Source organism: Pygoscelis adeliae, unplaced genomic scaffold, assembly GCF_000699105.1.
Source record: "Pygoscelis adeliae isolate BGI_AS28 unplaced genomic scaffold, ASM69910v1 Scaffold111, whole genome shotgun sequence".
NCBI lineage: Eukaryota > Metazoa > Chordata > Aves > Sphenisciformes > Spheniscidae > Pygoscelis > Pygoscelis adeliae.
In genome coordinates this window covers 592,463-615,588 of record NW_008824542.1, presented here as the reverse complement: position 1 = coordinate 615,588, position 23,126 = coordinate 592,463, and the positions used below count along the sequence as shown (strand labels likewise).

At 35.7% G+C, this 23,126-nt stretch overlaps 1 protein-coding gene across 2 annotated transcripts in view; it reads right to left on the bottom strand.

The window, feature by feature from the left end:
* The window catches only part of TAF2 (TAF2 RNA polymerase II, TATA box binding protein (TBP)-associated factor, 150kDa), a 67,456-nt gene that overhangs the window by 15,673 nt on the left and 28,657 nt on the right, over positions 1-23,126 (bottom strand). For both annotated transcript variants that reach the window (XM_009321670.1, XM_009321671.1), the window contains exons 12-22: positions 22,345-22,499; positions 19,732-19,846; positions 19,522-19,631; positions 18,671-18,736; positions 16,402-16,654; positions 13,209-13,349; positions 11,732-11,842; positions 9,887-10,080; positions 9,169-9,308; positions 3,259-3,328; positions 1,594-1,703 (exon numbers count right to left, since the gene is read on the bottom strand). In XM_009321670.1, the coding sequence (XP_009319945.1) occupies positions 1,594-1,703; positions 3,259-3,328; positions 9,169-9,308; positions 9,887-10,080; positions 11,732-11,842; positions 13,209-13,349; positions 16,402-16,654; positions 18,671-18,736; positions 19,522-19,631; positions 19,732-19,846; positions 22,345-22,499 (1,465 nt within the window). The remainder of the gene's footprint in view (positions 1-1,593; positions 1,704-3,258; positions 3,329-9,168; positions 9,309-9,886; positions 10,081-11,731; positions 11,843-13,208; positions 13,350-16,401; positions 16,655-18,670; positions 18,737-19,521; positions 19,632-19,731; positions 19,847-22,344; positions 22,500-23,126) is intronic.

The window sequence follows — 23,126 nt, the reverse complement described above, 5'->3', positions numbered from 1 at the left end:
AACTATATCTGGTAAACAAGACACAGATGTGCCAATTGCCATGTTAATGTGGCTGTGCAAGACTTAGCAAAAAATAAAATTACAAGATCTATCCCTGTAAATACTAAGTTTCATGGGGCTAAAGAGTGTTTTGAGTAAGCTTAGCTGTACATACACTTACCCAGTTACAAGTAACTGATGAGTTTCATGAACAGCTGGGTAAGGAGAAAGTGATATGAGTATTAATCTGGACATTTCTAACATCAAAATACTCTCCAGAGAATGACACATTCACAAATATTAAAACTATTCTAACAGTAAATAATTTACTCAACTTCTTAAACTAGTACATCTTGAAATGATATGATGAATTCCCATTCAGTATCTCTCTCCTTTTCCAGCAGAACAGCTAAGCTTAAATACAATTGGTTGCTGAATTTCTCTGCAAACTTTGGAACTTGTGAGCATTATCAATTTAATGCAGATTAACACAGAAGAAAAAAAAAAGATTACATGTATCAATCAGAGTCTGTTTTCTATTGCATGTGCTTATGTTAAATGAAAGCAACTCATGATTCTAGAATCATGCAGCTTTAAACCTGGCTACTAACTTGTCTCACATTAACAAACATTTTTTCAAAGCACCCTGGAATGCTACAGTTATCCCTTACAGAAAATAAATTGAAACATTATGTCATCGTGATGCATAGAAATTTAAGTACTTAAAGCCCCATGAATCATAATAAGAATGTATACCCTATTTCTTACTTGCAAAAAGAGGTAATGGTTGTAAGTAACATTGCACACATTCTTCTCTCAAGAAAAAGGAAGAACAAACTCTCTGATAGGAACATCAAAATTGTTTATTTTCTGTGCCTGACACTTGGCAAATCCTACAAAACCAAACTACTAGTAGTCTCCCCAGTTCAACCCCTGGAGGGTAGCTGTAAACTTTTAAACACTAAAAATAATGATACAGAGAGAACAGACAGCCTTCAATGACCTAAAAAAGCTATATAAATGTTTATATGTAATCTATGTAGTAATGTGCCAGATGTTAAAGGGCAGTTTGTCAGGACTGGATAAAACTGCTTCAGTAATGAAAAACAGGTCAATGGTAAAGATGCAAGCCCTTCTCTCATTAGGATCCTTCCTAATCACACAAGGCAAATTGAGGCTTAGGTTTATAATACACTTCTAGAAATCTCGTTTAAATTATCTATACAAATGTTATCCTCTCATATTCTCTCACAGTTTAGTAAAAGCGGACAAAGAGAGACTACCTAATCTAAAGCAAACTATAAGGAAAAAGGTAACACAGACACCATCATTTGAGGAAACATTTGCTTTGCACGTCTGGGTCAAAGAATCATTCTGTGCCAAAGTACATCAAAGCACACTACGGTAGTAGACAAAATAATGAAAACCAAGGAGGTTTGGTACCCTGTGTCACTGAGAAAGTTCTGGAGGTACGTATGTGACATTGAATTTCTGAGACTGAATTTTCAATTTCTAATTATCGAAACTAAGAGACCACTTGGATATTCTGAAGCAAGTCTTTAACACTTATTTCAAAAAACCCAAACCAACCAACCAACCAAACCAAAAACCAACCTGAATTCATCAGTTTCCAAAGTTGATCTACCAAAGCTTCGTTACACAAAGGGGACTCCATGTTCTTGGTAAAAGGTGGATTCTTAGTCAGCATATCCAGAATCCTATGCCTGAAAAACAAATAGAAAAAAACCACCTTTATTAAATCCAAATGAATACACTAGGAATACAAAGTCTGTTCAGCTTGCGACATTCTTACAAACGTATTCAAATACAGGATTTCTTCCAATGTTTTATGCTTTTAGCTCTTCTGTCTGTCCACAATATGCATAGACATGGATTTACCATCAGCAATATAATTTAAAGTTAAAAAGTAAGGTGCAAAGCAGCAGGATGTTATTAGACATAATTTTTAACAGTTAGGTACAAAATTGTAGGCTACATTATGCTCTTCTGTTTAGTAACAATCTTTATTGCACACTGACTTGATAATTACAAAGAAGGAGCAACATTGGCTAATAAACCCCTTACATACTGACACCAAAGAGTTTTTAAATAACTTTAAATGTTTATGACTGATACAAAATGACAGGACTAAAACCTGTGACTTGCACATCCTTCTGGAAAGGAATGCTGTCACCTCTTAAGTTACATTGGCATATAAAAATTCTGCACTTACCATGTTTGCCTACAATTTACACACTGAGCTGAAGATAGATACATTTGTCCCCACTGTCTTTCTTTAAACTTGGCCTTGAAAACATTTTATGAATGACAATATTTGTTCCATTACTTACTATTTTAACTATTTTCCCTGTAAAGCCAGCTTTCTCCTTGCTGTCTTACACATTTGGGGACAAGAAAACTCCTACAGATATTTTTTTTTTCCTTTTCTTTAAGAAGAGGCTTACATATAGCACTCAATTAAAAATTTAAACTCCTCTTTAAAAAGATACAAATTAAATGAAATCTCCTTCCTAGACTGAAGCTAAACCTCCTCTAGTGAGTCTAACTGTATCTACCTTCATTAACAAGAATGATAGAAATAAGAGAGAGAACAATCCTGCAGCTATTATTTTTGTAAAAAATCACCTATAGAAAGAGTAAAAGTAATATTATTAATCTTTGAAGCCCAGTATTTTAATGGTGGCCATAAGAACAACATGTTGGGGAAAAATAATGATTATGAACCTCGGTGTTCAAGGGTTTATAATGAATGTGCTAAAATATCCAATCATTCACTGGTGAAAACAAAGTTGAAACAGGCCATACTAGAAATTACATCATATTTTCACATTATCCTTTCACCCCATCTACAGTCTAACAATTGCTTTACACTCCTTGCTGGCAAAACATTGTGTGCACTGTCTCAAGCTTTGTCTTTACTACATATCACAAAGTCTTTTTGCCATATGCAACATCACATTTATATACTTTATTTAGGATCAGGAAACAAACTCTAACTTCAGATATCCACCACAGGGGCAGAACATAAAAGACAAAAATAATATAATGGAGAATACAGAGTGTATTAATTTTTGAGATGTGAACTGTTGAAACATCAAAACACGTTTCAATTTATATAAAATAACAAGAAGAAAAAACAATTTTGTGAAGAAATATTAAGCAGTTAAGCATTTGATCTATTCTAGTGATTCCAGGCCAAGAATTTACTCAGTAGTTCCAGCATTAGTAAAAATACTGACTCTTCATTAATTCACTAACCTTATGTAGGGTACAGGATCATTCTGAACCATAGTAAGCAGCCACTGTAGTTCTTCATAGCTCCTATCAACTGCAAAGAAAAATAAAATAAAATCAAATGCCTGTGAATATACATAGACTGGGAGGATTTTGATCAAGACAATCACAAGTTCCTGAATGAGCACACGAAGAGCTTGAATCACTGCAACTAAAGAGGATTTCATTAATTATAGTGCAAATTCAAAGTAAAAGGTGGTTTATTTTACACTGAAATAGAAATGTGCACGAAACTCCTTCATGCCTCAATTGTTCAATAACTGCCAATTGACTAATAGCAGATAACTGTCACTCATGAGCATTGATTGGGAAGATCACAGAGTAAATCATCATCTTAATATTGTGTGGTTCCTAAAATGAATGCATTCAAATATCCTTTCAACAATCAGAAGCATAATATTTTCTATAGGGAACAGAGAATATAGAATTCTCATACACAGAAATCTGTGAAAGATTATTATCTATAAATAGGATGGAAAGGGCTTATACAAAACTGCGAGCATACTCCTCTCAGTAACCTTCCTTAGTTTTTTAAACCAGTATACTTTGCAATTAGAATGTATTTTGAAACTTATCAGCACATGCTTCTAGAAAGTTGCTGCCTGACATTGTTGGAAACGAAATCAGCTTGTTAGTTTAAAATCTAAATTACATTAGAAAATTTCTTTGATTGTCAGAGTAACATTGCAAAATAGGAAACAACACAGGATATCACCATCACCGATTACACAAAAAATGAAAGAATTTTTATGTAATCTTTTTCTCAGGTGCATAATTGTGAGATTTTACAGCAGTATTCTCTTCTCATTTCCTCAAAACAATGAAGAGCTTGCTTAGGCTTTGCTTTACTTCAGAATTTGGGGTGTATTAGTCATTCCTGTACAGACAGCTCCAAAAACATTTCTGTTGCTTTCCATTTTGTGGTCTTTCTTCCTCAAGCCTACTGTATTTTCAGTTCTAAATACCTCAGCTGAACTTTCCTTCCTGATCTCAGTCAGTTTTCAGTCAACAATTTTTAAATAAAATTTTTCTAGTCCAACCAATGCTAATACCTATTATTCCTCTGTTATTTCACTAGACTGAGTTGCTTTTAAAGGAAGAGGCAATTATTTAAATTATATTATGAGAATCAGCACTTCAGTTCTATTAGAAATTCTTTAAATACTTTGGACAACTAGAACGTAAGATCTCTTCTTGGGTTGGGAGGAAGCAGCCAAGCAATTAAAAACTACATTATAATATTGCTTACAAGATGGCTGAACAGCCTTTTGCAGGCCACTTGCAAGTCAGCTCTGCTCTTCCTACAGTCCAACCACAACAGAACTGGTTATACTGGTGAGGCACTGAACTGGGATGATAAGCCCTGTTTAGAGGCAGAATGTATTAGCTCATGTTCTGCACTATTTAGACCAGAGCTACACAGTTCTGGATGATGCCAGAGCAAATTTGTATCCATACAGACCAGAACTGCAATCTCAGATTTACTTTAAAAATCAGAGAAACCTTTGAAAAGCTATGCCTAAGATATACTTTTAAGGGATTAGTGACTGCCTGTGCTCAACTCCATGCACAGCTGCTTTTCCTGGCAGCTACCTTGCTTGGGATAGAAGGCAGCAAGAACACTGCATACAAAAGTTGTTTTGCATGGAAGAAAAATAATATCGTATAACCGTGCAGCAAAGACTCACAAAATGGCGAACACATTAAGTCATGATCATAAGCAAGCTGGAATTATTTTGACTACTAACAAAAGGGATTTAAAAATGGTTTTTTATTAGAAAATGGGAAGTCTAGGAGATGAATCCCTTAGGCTGACAGTACTGGATAGTAGAACCAAGAAACGCCATCCTTTTGTGGTTAAAAAAAAATAAGTCTTTTTTGGTTCTTAAACTTATTTGTGCTTGAAATAAAGTAAGTCTTCCCTGCTATTTGCTTTATAGTGTAAACTAGGCCTGCTAGACTTCCAAAGCTTTGCTACTAATGCATTTAACCTGCTCTTCAAATTTATGTAGCAACTATGAAACATTCTGGGGAACAATGACAAATTAAACCTGACCTTGGGCAGAACAAATCTTATTAGCCAGAAGAATCACAGAATCATACAACAGCCCAGTTTGGAAGGGACCTCAAAAGATCATCTGGTCCAACCTTTCATGGGAAAGGGAGCCTAGATGAGATTGTCTAGCACCCTGTCCAATTGCATCTGGAAAACCTCCAGTGATGGGGACTCCACCACGTCCCTGGGGAGGTTGTTCCACTGATTGATTGTTCCCACTGTAAAAAATTTCTTTCTTATATCAAGATGAAACCTCTCCTGGTGCAACTTGTACCTGTTGCCCCTTATCTTCTTCATGTGGCTACTTGTGAAGAGAGAGCCTCCGTCCTCTTTGTAGCTTCCCTGTAAGTACTGGAGTACTGTGATGAGGTTCCCCCGAGCCTTCTCTTCTCCAGGGTGAAAAGACCTAACTCCTTCAGTCTTCCCTCATAGGACAGGTTCTCCAGCCCTCTGATCATCTTTGAGGCCCTCCTTTGGACCCTCTCCAGTCTTTCCATATCTTTTATGAATTGTGGGGACCAGAACTGGACACAGTACTCCAGGTGCAGCCTGACAAGTGCTGAGTAGAGTGGGATGATCATGTCTCTGTCTCTGCTAGTAATGCCCCTGCAGATGCAGCCCAGGATCCAATTTGCCTTCATTGCTTCAGCAGCGCACTGCTGACTCATGGTCAGCTTGTTGTCCACCAGGACCCCCAGGTCCCTTTCAGCGACGCTGCTCCCCAGCCACACAGATCCTAGTATTGGACTCTTTGGTTATGTTGTCCCAGGTGCAGGACCTTGCACTTGTCTTTGTTGAACTTCATACAGTTCTTGCTAGCCCACTCTTCCAGCCTGTCTGGGTCTCTCTGTAAGATGGGTCTCTCTTCTGACGTGTCCCACCTCACCACCCAGTTTAGTGTCACCAGAAAACTTGGTGAGGCTGCTTTCAATGCTGTTGTCCAGATAATTTATGAAGAAGTTCCCTGGGGGGCCCCACTTGTGATAGGCTGCCAGGCTGAGTAAAAACCATTGATCGCCATCCTCTGAGTGCGGCCCATGACCCAACTTCCTACCCATCTCACAGACCACCCATCCTGTCTGTATCTTGTCAGTTTGTCTAGAAGAAGGCTGTGGGAAAAGAAAGATGTGTAGATTTTCATACTTCTGGTAGACATAAAAACAAGTGATTGCTTTCTGAAGTAAAAATCCTCTTGAGATTTTTTTCAAATTACAAGAGATGGTGTATCAGTTCTCAATTACAACAGAGCATCTCTGAGACCCTAAACTTTAACATTCTTGAGATTAGATAATCATGGATATTTATTTAGAATGGTTTGTTGTTACCTCTTATAAATATGCAACTGCTTTGTTGTATACATATAACTACTAATAGTCATATAACTATCAGAAGCTAAGTTTAAAAAGTTAATAAACTCTGTTCGCTTCAAGCCAGTTTAGATCAACTGTTCAAGTCCTTATATGCTGCCTCAAGCACTTTACAGAGCTACCGTGTCTCGAAAAAACCCTTACTATTAACAGCAAAGAAAACAACTTATTCAGTTCCATGGAGAAATGGTTTCTTTTAAAAAAAGGCAGTGCTATTCCTACCCTGAGAGTTGATAGAAAAACATGGGAGTTCCACACTGTCCCAGAAAACACAGACTTTCCTTTTTATGGAAATTACAAAATCTGTCAGCTTCCTTTACAAGAACTGTTAAAAAGCCAGTTTTGGCACAAGCAACAGGCATTTGATAGCTGCTGGTTTACATCCAGTATGAACTGGAAACCAGGTAACCAGAACAACGAGAATCAGACCTCTTGGCAATAGAAGGCCAATCATTTCTCCTTCCAAAGCCAGGTTTAGGGCTCTGGGAGACAAGCACTGCTAACTTCTATATGGGTAGCTGAAGAAGTCAGTTAGCACACTGAACTTCTGGATTTATCCCTCCACCAAAAACTTAGCAGTCTTACAGCAGGAGCAGAAGCTAATGTGTTCAGTGCTGGAAGGTTGTATTTGAGAAATGATACTGATGACCAGTTAGACAGTAGGCTATGTTGTGAACTGTAGTGACTTTATAGCAGATAGATATTTGCATCTGCTACCTCTGCACCAGAGAAAAAGTCGTTGGCAAGGGGCAAGGCAGTTAGGTACAGTAATACTCTAATCCATCATTTCCAGATCTCGCAGTGAGCTTAGTCAAAAATTACATTCAGCTCAATCACTGATTTCTTCAAGTAATCTTTCTACTTTTTACATTCAAGTTTTACCTTCCTGTAGAGTATTTCGAGCAACTTACCCTATCTTGCTTATACAGCAACCCATCTGATCACCTGTTTTAAAGATGTACTATATTACTTTGCAATACAAACACTTTCTTATCCAAGTCAGTTATTGACTACAAACACCATCCATAAAAGGTCAAGAATTTAACGAGAACACATTATTTCTATCAGTTTGTCTTTCCAAAGGGTGGGATGAATTAATGAGGAGATTATTCTAAAGGAAGCAGGCTGATGAGTAAGCTTTCCATTCTCCAACAAATCTTTCCACTAACACTCTATGAAAGGAGGAACAAAGCGAGCAGCCTAACAGAGAGAGAGATGCAGAGCACCAGCAGAGTCCTGAATTCTAGCTGGATATCACTCACAGGGTCACCAAACGGTACATGTGCAGTGGGTTATGGATCCAGAGTGCCTGGTGAATGACAAGACTGAGGACTGAGCCTGAGAGTAACGCTCAGTGCACAGCCTCCCTTGAAGTTACTAGTTTTTCTGTATGACAGTCTGGTTTCAGTCTGTGAGCGTACATCCAAATTCTGCCAGATGCATCCACTCAAAGACTCCAATTGCCTTAAAACCTCCCATTGCCTATCTAGTTTGAGAAGTCTTTGGACAGAATGACAGCAGTAAGATAAAAGTAATAAAGTCCTTACAAAAAAGAGAAAACAATTATTCATGTAAAAAATAAAGGAAACTCTCCATTACCCTGAAAATGAAAACATGAAATTTGAGGCAAAATAATTAGAAGGCTAGAATCACCAGTCTGCTCTGCAGCTCACCAGAGGAAGAACTGAAGGATTTGGCCACTTTGATAGGGATAACCCTTCAAACACAAGAACCGTCACAGATCTGCTGAACAGAGAAAGACTAACCCAAATAAATGAACAGGCCAATGTAGTACTAAATTCATTTTATAAAATGCAAATTATTAAAGCGATAATTTCTAACTGCCTCTAGAAAATCTGTCAGGATTGAATTTCAACTTCAAATGGCATTTAAGAAAGGACCTGCAACAGTCAACTAAAATAAAGCCAGTATTAAAAGAATGGAAACATCTCACAAACATAGGCTGTCTATAAGGAATTTTAAAGCAGAATCAACCAATAACCAGTAAAATAATTTAAGCTTCCAAAATTTATAACCACGAGATGCATGCAAAAAGAAAAATAAAGAGATTAGCAAGAAGGTAAAGCAAAACCAAGAACTTTGACTAGCAATTATGGTTGAACTCAACTGAATCAAAATCACTGAAAATGAAGTGTTAAAAGAAGTTACCAAAATCCCTTACCACTACTCATTGTGCTGTCTACTCATTATTCCAAAACCTAGGTATCTGATTCAATTTGCAAGACACTGAGAAACAATGCTCACCACATCTTCATAAAACCTGCATTCTCTAGGACAAAGCATTAATAGCAATCTCAGCTTCTTATCAATCTATCATCAAGCAAGCTCTTCTGGTGGACAGTATTTCAACCTAATATTAATGAGGTAAGTATTACACTTTTCTACTATATCAAAAGTATTACAAAGTGTCAAAATACTTGAAAAAACTACCTTTTGTGTAGTCAACGACAGCCTCCAATGCTGCTATTCGGACATCTACGAAGTGCCCATATTCTGCATATGACTTGAAGAGAGCAGGATCACTTGGGACATGACCATTCTTCTGAAGGACTCGAATAGCTTTTAAACAGCTAGATGTGGTCGAAAGAGAAAATTTACATTAGGTTTCTGGAATGCCAGCCAAGAAGAATAAAATTACTTTCTTCAAAATCAAGTACTGCAATTTTTTTAGAATTATATTATCCAAATTAACATGTTACAATTACTTTCATAGCATTAACACATAGCTCTCATTAACTCTGAATTAGGCAGAAACACAAACAAAATTCCCCACCGTGTCAAATCCATTGTTTGGTTTCAGTAGAACTGTACTAACTTACAGAGGAAACACAGCTCAGATTATGTTGTGTACTCTACAGATATTGTTACAAGGCTACCTTTTGCAACACTTTGATAAATGCTCTTCTTAAAGAGGCACAAGCATGTCAGCTTACACCTGCTATTAAAAGTCTACACTGATAGAAATTAATGTTGAAAAATAAAGCAATCAAGATAAACTTACACTATCAGCTTTAGGAAATTGGAAGGAATTTGACATTTACGACACGCAAGCTAAAAATCTCAAATACTAACTACAGAAGGGTACGCAAAAGCCAAAAAAGTAGCATTAATGTGTCTCTTCATGTGTACAAAAATTATTAAACCACACCTGACTGTAATGGTATGCCTGTAACTGGGAAGAAGCTTCTCCATATTTAGGAAACGGGTAATTTCCTCAAGAATAAGTCGAACATCAGGATTTAAGTTATCCAATGTTCGAACTTCATTGTTCACACTGACTGCAGGAGTTACAGAGTTGGCTAAGGCATCAATCAGCTCAGCACGATAGTAGTTGTCTGAAAACTAGATAAAAACAGCATTTAAACACAAGCAAATATAACAATATATATACTTTAAAAGCTAAGAAATGTTGAAGTACTGTTACAGAACAAGATCTTAAAAAAAAAAGTGAGAAACTGCATGAGAAAGGAAAACGAGTAAATTTGTTCTGAAAATGGATTTGAGAGTGACTGAGCAAGCAGACATACTATCAATCATTAATCTTCACTCTGTAATAAGAGCATATTAATAGTAATACAACCACATTAATAGTAATACATTGTTTTATGAAAATGGAAAATCAGGCATCGAAAATTTTCCAGACATGGAAAATAAAAGCCATTATTTCTAAATATGAGCATCTAAAACTACCTGTCTGTTTCTATATTCAGTACCAACATTACCAAGGTTAATGGGTGCTTAGCCAAATCAGACAGTTTATCGAGATAGCAACTTCACAAGCTTCTGAGGTGAACTAACGGGCTCACTGCTGCTTAGTGAGGAAAATCTTGCTTCTTCATTCGCTCCTTTTACCTGTGCTCACAGTTTCACCCTTTCCAGTGTGCTGGCTGTTGCATTTGTTGGTCATGTTAATTTAGTGAGCAGCAAAAAGTATAAAGATAAAATTTAAAAAGCGGAAAAAAGTACCAGATTTGCATATTAGTTAATTTATTCTAAACAAACCCAGAATGTGTCACACCCAGCAGAAGATGCCAAATACATGCGTAGAAGGGACATGTGGAAAAGTGAGGCGGGGTCTCTCCTTTGGTGGTGGGGAGATGTTAGCACAACTCACCACATTCTGTGACTACTGGTGCTTGCATTCATGTGTCTCATTCTCTACCTCTCTGCCCTCTGTCATCCTCTTATTTCAGTAATCTTGCAACAAGTGTCTTGTTACAATGTGTTTCTATACACAAGAAAGTGAGGCTTCAGAGGCTTCAGATTTGTTCCACTTAACTTTGGATACTTAATTGGGAAGATTATGCTAGGCTCCTAGCAGTTGTAGACTTCCTCTGTAGCTAGGGAGATGGAATTTTGTATCATCTCAGGATCTTAAAGGTCCTCTAATCATCCTTCAGAGGTGGTCTGTGTGGGAAGGAACTTTAGATGACAACACTTCCAACTCAGATGCTTCAATTTAGTGATGGAACAATATTAACCTGGGTTTCAGCTGTTATTGAACTAGATGAATCCAGTTCTGTGAGCTAGAGCTGACATTCAGAACCCAGAATCCCAGAGTCCTGTATATCGTTAAAAAAAAGATTATTTCCTTTCCTTGCTCTTTCAAATACTCTTCTCAAGGTGAAAAAACCCCCAACAAACCAGTGTTTAACTTTGCATGCTACATGTTAGCCTCATACACATTTTCTCAAAACACATGGATCTTTTGAATGAAAAAGAGTAAAGCAAGAAAAGTATGTGTGCAAATGAAGACAGGCAGGTACTTAGTAAGTCACCAAGCACAGAGAGCTTTGAAACATCCAAGAAATGCTGCCATAGAAATGTCAGCTACAGAACATTCTGTAACATTTACTGTTTAGTTTAGTGTATCACCTTTTCATCAACTCTCCTAGCCAGACATTTACATTAGTGGCATAAAACATCATGCAGTATATTAACTAAGACTTTTTTCAACAAAAAAGTGAGAGATTAAAATAAACACATTCTTTACCTTATTCTTCCTGTTATCGTTATACTTGATCAAATCCAAAATAAACATTAAAACCTCCTTAGGACAGAGGTTGTGAACATCTCTCAGAAGGGCCATGGCGACAGGCATAGTCTGTGTAATAAAATTAAAACTAACATCATTCTTACATTACTGAAATCATAGTTACACCCACCCTGAAAAGAGCTACATCCTGAAAATGAACAATTAACAATTTTACAATAGCAAATCTCTGAGAAGTTGTATTTAAATGCTTTTTGAAAGTCATACCACATGCTATATAATTTTCAGATCAAATAAACTATGCAATTATTGCTCAACAATTAGTCATAGTGCAGACATTTGAAAAAACTGTATATCCAAGAACAGGCTCTCAAGACAAGGCACTATCAAAAAGATAACAAATGAAAAATAATGAAACACAGAAAACAGGACAATGATGATTGAACTAATTCTGAGAGAGACACTGAATTTGGGTGTTTTCATGTGAACGTGATGTCTATGCTTCCACTACCACTGAGAGGTATAGATCCAATACAGTCAGTGAAGCCTAAAGAATTATTAGCCAGACAGGTATTAGCCCGATTAGGTATTTATTTTAGAATGAGCAGCTCTCTTAGGCTCCACTCACATAGATTTAGGAATCTTACTCTAGATCTATAAACTTGGGATATGGGACTAAAAGGGACAAAAGTGTAAGATTTAGTGGGAAAGAATGAACAATGACAAAAAGAGCAAAAAAATACAAAAGAAGGTGCAAGAAAGAGACTGGTGGGGACGAGGATGAAGCAGTTTTGGACAGAGTAAAAAAAACAAAATTTGAGTTTTCTCCATAATCAGGAATATGAAATCTGTGAAATAAAAACTCAGTCATTCAACAATTATAAAGTGAACCTTGAGAGAAAACAATAGTCATCCATTTTGTTATCCGCTGTACAACTAACAACTATAGATCCCAGTAAAAAAGCCTGCTTTAACATCAAATAAGCTGCAGCAATACATGATGTTGATAACTAATAGAAAGGAGAGGGCAAGAAGGATTATGCAGTGCCTTGAACTAAAAAGCCCACCAATTAAAGATAATATTTATGAGATTTTATTTGCAGTATATCATTCCCATTAATGAATAAAGACAGCTGCTGAATTCACCTAAAAGATAAAATGAGTAGCTTTGTTACTGTGCAATAAATTCTATTTAAGAATGAGAATATTTACAAATAATTATTACATGTACTCCATTCTTCTGAAGAAACTGCTAATTTGACTTCAGCTACTCAGAAAAAATTGCTAAAATTTTGTTAACCGATTTTTGACTAAGATGGAACAAACAGATGCCATATAAGAAAACTAGTTATTTTGGATTTTTATGAAGGGGTAAAGCAGGACTGTGCTATCCATGTTTCTGTAATTGTCAAGCGCAGGAACATTTTTGTATTTTGACATTTCTTTTAAAACATTCAGTGAAAAAAAAAATTTTTACCTTTTGCAGAAAGTAGCTTTGAAAGTTCATGAAGTTGTTGGTCTTCACAATGTTTGGACAAGTCTTACAACAAAACATTCGGGTAAAGAGTGACTTCATGGCTGGTGGTCCTGTCCATGTACTTACCATGGAATTTGCAATCTGCATAATTATGGGGGAACGGAAATCGTATTAACATCACCACTGCAAGTTTAGTTTGGTTGTAGAAAAATACACATTTCCCATAATCAAAAAGGGTAAGTGCCAAGAACGTACTGTCCTTCAAATAGGTACATATTTTCATCAATGTATTATCTTATATTAGTTAAGTTTTTACTGCCAAAAAACCTGCTTTTGTGCCTTCCCAGCATCCTGGGTTTCATACATTTTCTGTATGGAGTAATGAAAGCCTGCAGACTAGAGCACCTATGCCTGATGATGGATTAAGCCTGACAGCAGACTGCGCATGTGTGTGTGCGCGCAAACAAATGGGGCCAATGCACCCTACAGTGTAGCAGGAGTTTCTATTGTTACAGACCCACCACAAACTAAGGAAAAATCTGGTTTCACGCAGAAGAAAATGAATTTGATTATTTCCTTCTAAATTATTTAGCTTGTTTCAAAGGGTATTACATATGCAATAAGAGAAAGAAAAGCAAGAGGCAATCTGAAGATGGGTAGCAATCCTTTTCACCATTGCTCTTACATAAGATGGGTCCTTTGTTACTGAAAACGATCTTCCCACTACGTCAGGCTTCAAAGGAAAAGTCAGAGAGAGAAAATACTGCGGTCAGACTAGATGTTCCCTTTGCAATAACTGAAGTCTTCGAAGAAAAGATGCAGGTATAGCTTTTTCTGTAAGCTACATAACAACTCTTCCTGCAGAGGAAGCTTAATCCCAAAGACTGCTTAGAAAACATGATGATGAACTTAAAACAGCAAATGTGAAATTTATGTAGCAGTGTAAAATAAAACCCAACCCCTAAAATATTATCAAAGGTTACTATATTTACAAGATATTCACTATTTCATTAATATTGGAGTGTAAATTTTTTAATATTTTTAAACTTCTACTTATTTTAAGCATTTTGCAAAATCTATAGATGAACAACAGTATTTTCAAATTAAATCAATAGTAGTTAAATCATCATCTTTTCAGTATAACGTGTTGTGTGTTACATACAATTCTGTAATTTGAATTTCTCTTTAAATACTGACAGAATCCAAGTTTTCTATTTATTCTACTGATACACTATACACTCTGAATTAAATGCATTTGCACATTCTCCACATCGTAATGCAAGTAGCCTGTCTTGCATTATTTCTACTTAAAAAGACAGCAGGTACACTATTTCTGCACCCTTCAATTCAGTATAGCATAAAAAACTGGCCTAAGATGTAACTGTCATGCACAGCTATGAAACTCCTCAATGTTTGGGGAGGGGGCACAGTTTGTGGTGGTGGTGTTGCTTTTTTAAACCTTATAGCCCATCATCAACACTGCAATGGATCTGAATGGAAAAAATCAGTCTGCATATTCCTGGGAATGAATACTGTGACGTTGTTGTCTCCTTTCTCTGTAGGGTTATTTGTCATGAACTACTCAGCAAAGTGCACACGCACACACACACACATCTATTAACTACTTTATCAATGAGGATTTAAAACGTTACCTGGGTACTTTATGCCTGAGAGACTGAAGTGCTGTTTTACAATGAAATATACTGTACATTTAGAAAGTGTACTAAATTTAGGTTTATAATTGCATTATGACCTATCATTTCTCTGTATCAACACGAATACACCAAAACTGTTTTACAATAGTAACCGCAATCCAGCTAGAAGTTGCAAATCAACAAAGAAGAATCCTCCCTCCAATAAACATGAGGGACTTGGCTTTTTTTCAATAAAGAATACAAATCCTGAATATTTACAAGCTGTGAAAATTAAACTGAGTTAATGACAACAGGAAGTGATTCTTACTAACACCCTGATGTTGGAGCTAGTAATAGAATATATTACACTTTCCTCCTAGGTAACTTACATAAACATATCCACAACTCTGTCCTGCCATGCTCCTTCACCTTCATTCAATGTCACAGACATACTTTTTGTTTAGCTTTCTAATCTTTTTTCTGTAAGTCAACCACCTTATCTGTAGACTCAAGATTACAACTGAGCAAAACTGGTTATGATTATCTGCAGCCCAATTGCCTGAGAATTCAAAGTAAAGACAGAAAAAACTATTGCATTTAAACACTGTAACAACTGCCTTCTTAATATTTACCTGTGGAATATACGCTTTTAAATATTCCAAGTGAATTCATTATGAAATGTGCATATTTTAAGTCACATACTGGCAGTACCAATACTAGCACATACACTGGCAGTATTACATCAGTGTTTCATAATATTAAAATACTTTGTCACAAACATTTCTTGGATTTTGATTTTAAAAATATGGCCAAAGGATTTATTTCTATACAGGTACTGAATTATTCTCACAGGTACACGGCAGAAAGCAAGCTATATGCCAATAATCTGAACTCTACAAATTGTCAATAAGTGTGCCTTTATGTCCATAAAAGTATGTCAATAACATGCCTTTTTCTTAATTCTTATTCTTCTGTGTTTCCACCCAGTTGTTTATTATAGAGTTCTCTAATTTTCATTCTTAATGCTAATTTTGTGTCTAAACAAAAAAGATCTTCCCTTTTCAAGGCAATTATTTGGGTTTTTAATATTTAACTGCAGACCAACATGATGTTTATTTTGTGCCCCTATTCAACCTGAAACAATATTGAGCAGCAATCTGAATTCACATTAGACATACAGATGAAATTCAGCACTTCAGAGTTCTCAACAGACAGGCCAAGGAACTTCCCAGTAAAATAGAAAAATACATTTTGGCTCTGAAAAAGATTAAACAAAAGTCTTTTATTTCTGCCACTTAATGAAATCTGGAAAAATCCCTTGTGGTTTTCATGTCTGACATCTCAATTTTGACAATTATGAAAGCCTTCTGCAGTCTCCATTTACAGACTAAAATAATACAGCTTTCCTTTCAAATCAGTCATGTTAAAAATACTTGGCAACCACTTTTAAGAGGCTAAATATCAAGCCAGTTTAAGAACTGTGATGAGTTTTGACCCATTTTCAAACATTTACAATGTCTAGCGGATTTCTTCCCTTACTCCCATCCACACAACCTCACCTTTGCAAGGCAGAAGCAGGCCAGCATTCTCACTCGGTAGAAACATTGTTCTTGTTCTAGTATATCAGTCAGTGCAAGCCGTGATGCTGGAGTAGGGAACTTTTCCAAAGCCAGAATGGCTTCTTCTTGTGCAACCACATCTCTCTCATATCGAAGCTGATACTGCCACATGAAATCAGATTGTTCAAATTCTACCTTCCTCAGTACCGACATATCAGGGTCTATTCTTATCCAGAGCAAAGGGGAATCAGCACTAAGACAGACATGAAAAACATTAATAGCTTACAACATTTCAAGACTGTAGAAATTCAAAAGATGTTCTAACTTGTTATGAGTTATTTTTAAAGTATTTAGAGTCAAAGAATCATAACAGAATCTAAGTTAGAAGTGACTTTTGAAAGTCACCTGGTTCAATCTCCTGCTTCGAGGATGGCAATTCTATAGTCTCCCAGGGCAATCTCTCCAAACCTCTGATATGTCGAAGTGAACACAGTGTTTTAATATTTTTAACCTACAGACCTGAGTTCATGGTAAACTACTGTATAATCTCAATATATTTAATTCTACTTCCTCAGACACCATAACTTTCATAGATGAGCAGCACTTTATCACCTTCTATAGTTTAAGACTACCAAAAAAAAAAAATCCAACAAAGAAAATCTGGTGGTGAACACCCAGGTTTTTTATATAGTATTTTTTATCAACAGATGTGAAAGTGCTTTACAAACACAACATGCTACGATGTTGAAAGCTGACAAGGGTAACCATGCAAATGCACAGAACTGCAAAGTCAAATGACAATAAAAGCGAAAGTATCAACAGACAGGATTAAAGTTTTAGTCCTACAGATAAAATTACTCAGTTCTATTCCACCCAAAGCAGCATCTTATACTTTAGTATTTACACAGCACCATGACTGCAGAAGTCATTTATGGGAGCAACAAGCACAAACTATATAATAAAGTCTCTTACTCAGTTTTCCACATAAAATTGATAACAGCAAAATACAGACATGGAATTAGGAGAGAGTTTGGAACGATGAAAAGAGCATCATTATAAATATGATGCGTATTTCTATATACATTTGTAGAATATCTAGAATTACTGTCAAGATAGTAGCTAGAGAAGAAAGGATAGTGAAAAGAAGAGTGCACACAGAGGATTTAGAAGAATAGAAAAGAACAAACATTATCGTATATGCTTGGAGCAGCGGAGTCCAAACTGGACAAAAGAATGACAGCATCACAGATTAGAAGGTCAGCAGATAAACCAAGAATAAGCGACTTGCATGAAATCATATACCAGTTCAAAGGTAGTTCTAAGATCATTATGGTCTCAGCTCAGTGTAATGCAATAGCTACCTGAACATAACCGAGCAGAACTACTCACAAATATTTATGCTAATTGCTCTTAAATACAATTAAAACACTATTTATTCATATGTCAACTATCATCTAGAAATGATAACAATTACTTGCTCAATGAAAATATCTGTTATAAAATTATTTCTCATCATTTTTTAGATGACGTTGAATTTATGAGCATCTCCAACGCTTTTAAGCTGACAAGCAATCTATTCTTCTTCAAAGAAACACCATCAGTTTTCAAGAGCAGATTATTTACTTCCCTCAGCCAGCACAAGGTACCCACACCCTCAGTATTTCTGAGAACACCACTGGCTCCAACTCAAGGAGGGTAAAGCGGGTATTTACACTGAGCAAGAATTTGCTTCCAACGAGCTAAACAGTTCCAACTGAAATTAATGCCAGTATGAACTTCAGTATGAAGCATTTCATCACTTATTTTCAATCTAAAAGGATTCTTTCAGAATTAACCACCAATTTCAGGAATTTGTCTATCTTGGTGCTAGTTAAATGGTCTTCATCAAGGTCCAACAAAAATTGCTCTTACTTTGTTTCAAGTAAATTCTTGTTTACGTTTTACCTATAAACTCAGGTAAGATATCATTAGAAACGTGTAAGAAAGAATCAAGTAATTTATTCTATCACCTTATCATTCCTAAGATTTTTTTTATTTTTTTTTAAAACTGATTATGGTAGTTAACCCATACATTTTACACTTCATCAGCATTTTCCCAACTAGAAAAGGAAAGTCTCAAAGAAGGCAAACAAATGTGGTATAGTCTTGAAAAATCTGCCAGTCATATAATGAAGTACAACATTACTATCAAATCCTTGAAAATAGCATGCTTCAGACAAGACGAACATCGCTCAGTCTCACACTGAGGAACTCCAACAAGCTAACTTACTCCATAGCAGAAAGGTCCATATCCACCTCTTCTCCATTCATGAGTGGAATCTTTTTCTTCTTATTTCTATTAAAAAAGAGAAAATAGAAAAAAAATAGGTATTAAAAAAATTACCATACTAGCAAAGATATGTTTATAAATGGAACTTAAGCCTGCAAAAGTACTCTGTATTTCACCACACTGAAAAATAATGCTCTCTCCAGCAAAAAATATTCACAAAGTCGAGCTGTGCATCAGTTTTGTTCAAATAATAATCACCAATATTTTACATTGGTTTATACTTGACTCCCACCATTTTTACTATTACACATAAGTATACAACTTTGAGAAGTAGAGGTCAAAGTAGTTATTAAAATGCTTTAGGAAACTAAGAGAATCTATTCGGGAAGTATGTTACTTTTCTTGCTCATTAGGTTTAGTGAACAGCCCTGACACTCTTAACAGAAAAGGAAAACTATGCAAGTGCTTCATTCATACAGCTTCACTTGAGGTACTCCTCTGGCCTACATTTGTCTTCCCTCTAATTTGTCTTTCCCATTCAAAGGCATTTTAAATAATTCGATTAATTAGAGTCTTCATTCAACTCGTTCGATATAAATAAGCTCTTTATAAAACTTTTATAAAATTTAAGATCTTTGCTTATAATTAAGAGCTGCATATAAAATGTAAGGTTTCTTGCTGTCCATAAACAGTAGTAAATTCTATTTTCTCCCCTTACATCGCAGGTAAATCTTATTATATAAACATAACTTTAATATAAAAAAAATTAAAAAGCATATATTTATGATCAATGCACTATATGTTTTCATATATCCATACCAAAAATACTTTGTTTGTATTTTAATTCTTACCTTCTGCTTTTAGAATGGCAAGGTATATCATGTTTAAGACTGTTTTCTTCAATCTGCAATGTATGGTTGAATGATCCATCAAGTTCTTGCACTGTCACTTTAAGAGGACCCTTCAAGTTCACAAGATTTTGTTATTAACGTTAAAATTATGCTTATTCTTGTACACATCATACTTGTACATGTATGTAAAATATGGAAAATTGACATTACCACGTATTTCTGAGTCCCAGGAGACGTGTAGTCTTGTTTTATTTCCAATTCCAACACATTCCGTTTTCTATTAAATGCAAAGCTACCGTAAAATTTTACCACTCCGCTCTGATCCCTAATAAGCAGTATAGGAATTCTAGTGCACAATGCAGTAGTCATAAACAAACATAATTCTCAATGTTTTCCACTCTTTACGCTTGCTTTATGCTTCTTTATTCCTAGAATTTCCTATCCCAAGAAAATCAGGAAATGAAAACACTTGGGTTTGTTCATGAACTTTTTAAGATTTTTTTTTTTCTTTAAACAGTTCTTTAATGTACAATCATATACCTTATGGAAAAAAACTGAAGTACAATGAAAATTACCTAGTAAGAAAAAAGTCATTATGAAAAACTATATTGGACCCCACCACATCCACTGTCCTTGGCATGCTCTCAGAGAAAGTAATTGAGTAAGACTTCAGTAATTTCATAGAATCATAGAATCATTAAGGTTGGAAAAGACCTCTAAGATCATCGAGTCCAACCGTCAACCCAACACCACCATGCCCACTAAACCATGTCCCTAAGCGCCTCATCTACCCGTCTTTTAAATACTTCCAGGGATGGGGACTCAACCACTTCCCTGGGCAGCCTCTTCCAATGTTTAACCACTCTTTTAGTAAAGAAATTTTTCCTCACATCCAATCTAAACCTCCCCTGGCGCAACTTGAGGCCATTTCCTCTTGTCCTATCACCAGTTACTTGGGATAGGATTAAATTTCATTATAATCTGCTTTACTATATATTTCAGATAAATAAAACTCAAGTGAAAATGTAGACATTAGCTTCTGTTTTCTACCCACGATACATTTAAGTCAATTATTTTATTGCAATTTTTAAAACTCTGTGTGTGTGTGTGTGTGGTCACATATATATGAGAGTATACAACTAATGATCTCACCCTGCATTTTTATCCCAGGCAACGATTTCTTCAAGTCAACTGTTCCTGTGAAAAACTTCATCATTCGTTATTTGTATGACAGCCATTACTACACTTTATTTCTAGTAAAACTAAAACACTAGAATGAAGTATTTTAGTCTAGTTCATGCTCCCAACAAGTCTCTGACAATATAAGACAAAAGCAGGGAAGGAAAACCTGTTCTTTCATGTCCTGACATTTAAAGGAGGAGCTGTCAGATTCAAAGAGACTTCTTAACGTACATGCATTATTAACTTCTCTCCCAAAATATGGTCATTTGGCTAAATACCTCAGACTGGTTCTGTTCATGGTGGCTGCCTTCATAAAGGTCTGTGACTTTGTCATCAGGTACAGCTTAAGGCATTTTTAGTGGTTTCTTCAGCACAAGGTTTAAACTCAGCTTCACCACAGCACTCGTTAATAGCATAAGATAGTGCTAGTTAATAGTAATAAGATATCCCCCCAAACAGTACAAGGATCTGCTATGGTCTTACAAGGTGGAAAATCTACTATCGCAGGTGCAACAGTGTTTGAAGCATGGTAGGGAGGTTGCAACCATAGGATTAGACACAAGTTACAGTCAACAGTATCAGCCTTAGCGCCAAATTCCAGTGAAGCTGAAAAATCCCCAAATCTAAGAGTTACAATTCTTCCTTGCTTACAGAACAGACAGTTAATATTCACCCAGCTCAGATAGTAATGCTGACATTTAGGTATAGCTGCAGTATGAATATATGTACATACAGAACCCCTATTTTCCTCAAGTGCTTGGCACAGCTAAGTATGGAAATTAGAATAATGTGTATTTTATACTTTATAAATAATTTTGATGCAGATAAAATACTAACTTCTCATATTACTCTATAAATATTAATTATACAGTGTTTTTTAGTTAGATATGGAGATGCATGTACATTATTAAGTCAGCTCAAATAAATAATGTCGAAATATAGATATCTACTTTTGTTTTCTGTTATAACAGTAAGGTATGGTTTTGCTGCAGTCATGTATGATTTTAGCCTGCGGTCATGTTAATTAAAACTACCAATTGAAGCTGTTAAATGGAGCAAATTCAAATTTACCCTCATATCAATCCAAAATAAGAAATCTTATTTCTTGACTAATATCACTAAAATTTGAAGAAGCAACACACAGAGGTTTATTTCACCTGAAATTGTAATATTAACACAAGCTACCAAGCTATTAAATGTTAGTGTATTTTAAACTATCAACCTGCACTTTAGGTTACTTACTTCATGGTGATTTACTGGAAATCACATCTTAAAATGCACCAGACTATAGCATTTTCCATGTCAGACTTCAGCATATTTCTATGGGCAGTGTCCTCTGGAATCCCTTTAGTATAATTTGGCCTTAAATTCCAGCAGAGCTCTTGTGCTTCTTTCAAAGTAAAACTTAAAATCATGAAATCCCTTCTAGTAAAGAACACCCAAAAAAGCTAGCATACTCTAAATGACTATGAAATGAGTGTGAACCTGTGGCTCACATCTATTTCTAATTTAAAGAATAATGTACTTAACTGTTTTAAGAAAAGATATTTCATACCTTTCTTCACATTCCTTTAATAGTGCCAATTAAAAAACAAACTCATTTGCCATATTAACAATCCAGACCAAGAATAAAAAGGATACACCCACTGCTTTATTAAAGGTTGGATGTCTTTGCCAGAGACATTTGAGATAGATTTCAAAAACCCAGATGTGGAAACCAACATCTGACTCCACATGTGTGACTGGAACTTCTGAGATGAAGCAGTGCTGGCCAGACTCAACAACTTGTTGAAAACCTAAAATGATAAAAAGTTACTACTTTCACTAAATACGAAAATATATAAAATAAGCTTTTCTGTTTAGTTGCAGCTGAATTGCAACTAAAGGCCAATAAAACCATTCTCTGATAACTGGCCCCAAAAGAAGTTTTTCAAAACAAAGACATTTCAGAAGATAATTTGCTTGTCCAGATCAGAAATTATGATATGCAGACACAAATGTATTTTTACTTAACGCAAACCATCCACAATGCTGAAAAAAGCTCTGAACCCCCAACTTCTTAACATGAGAAATGTTTAACAAAATTAAAGTAAGAAATGTTTAAACAAAATGAAACTAAAAATGTCGTCTTTGCTCATCACTGCTACAGGTACAACTTATAATGCAGCTTTTTAACAAATGAGTTCAATACAAAGTGCAATAAAGACACACTTTTTGGCATCCATTTTCTAGTTCTAAGCACCTCTATACTTCAAAACCATGTAATTTGCGAGGTTAGTCACAGAATCGTTTAGGTTGGAAAAGACCTTTAAGATCACTGACTCCAACCGTTAACCTAGCACTGCCAAGTCCACCACTAAACTATGTCCCTAAGCACCACATCTACACGTCTTTTAAATACCTCCAGGGATGGTGACTCAACC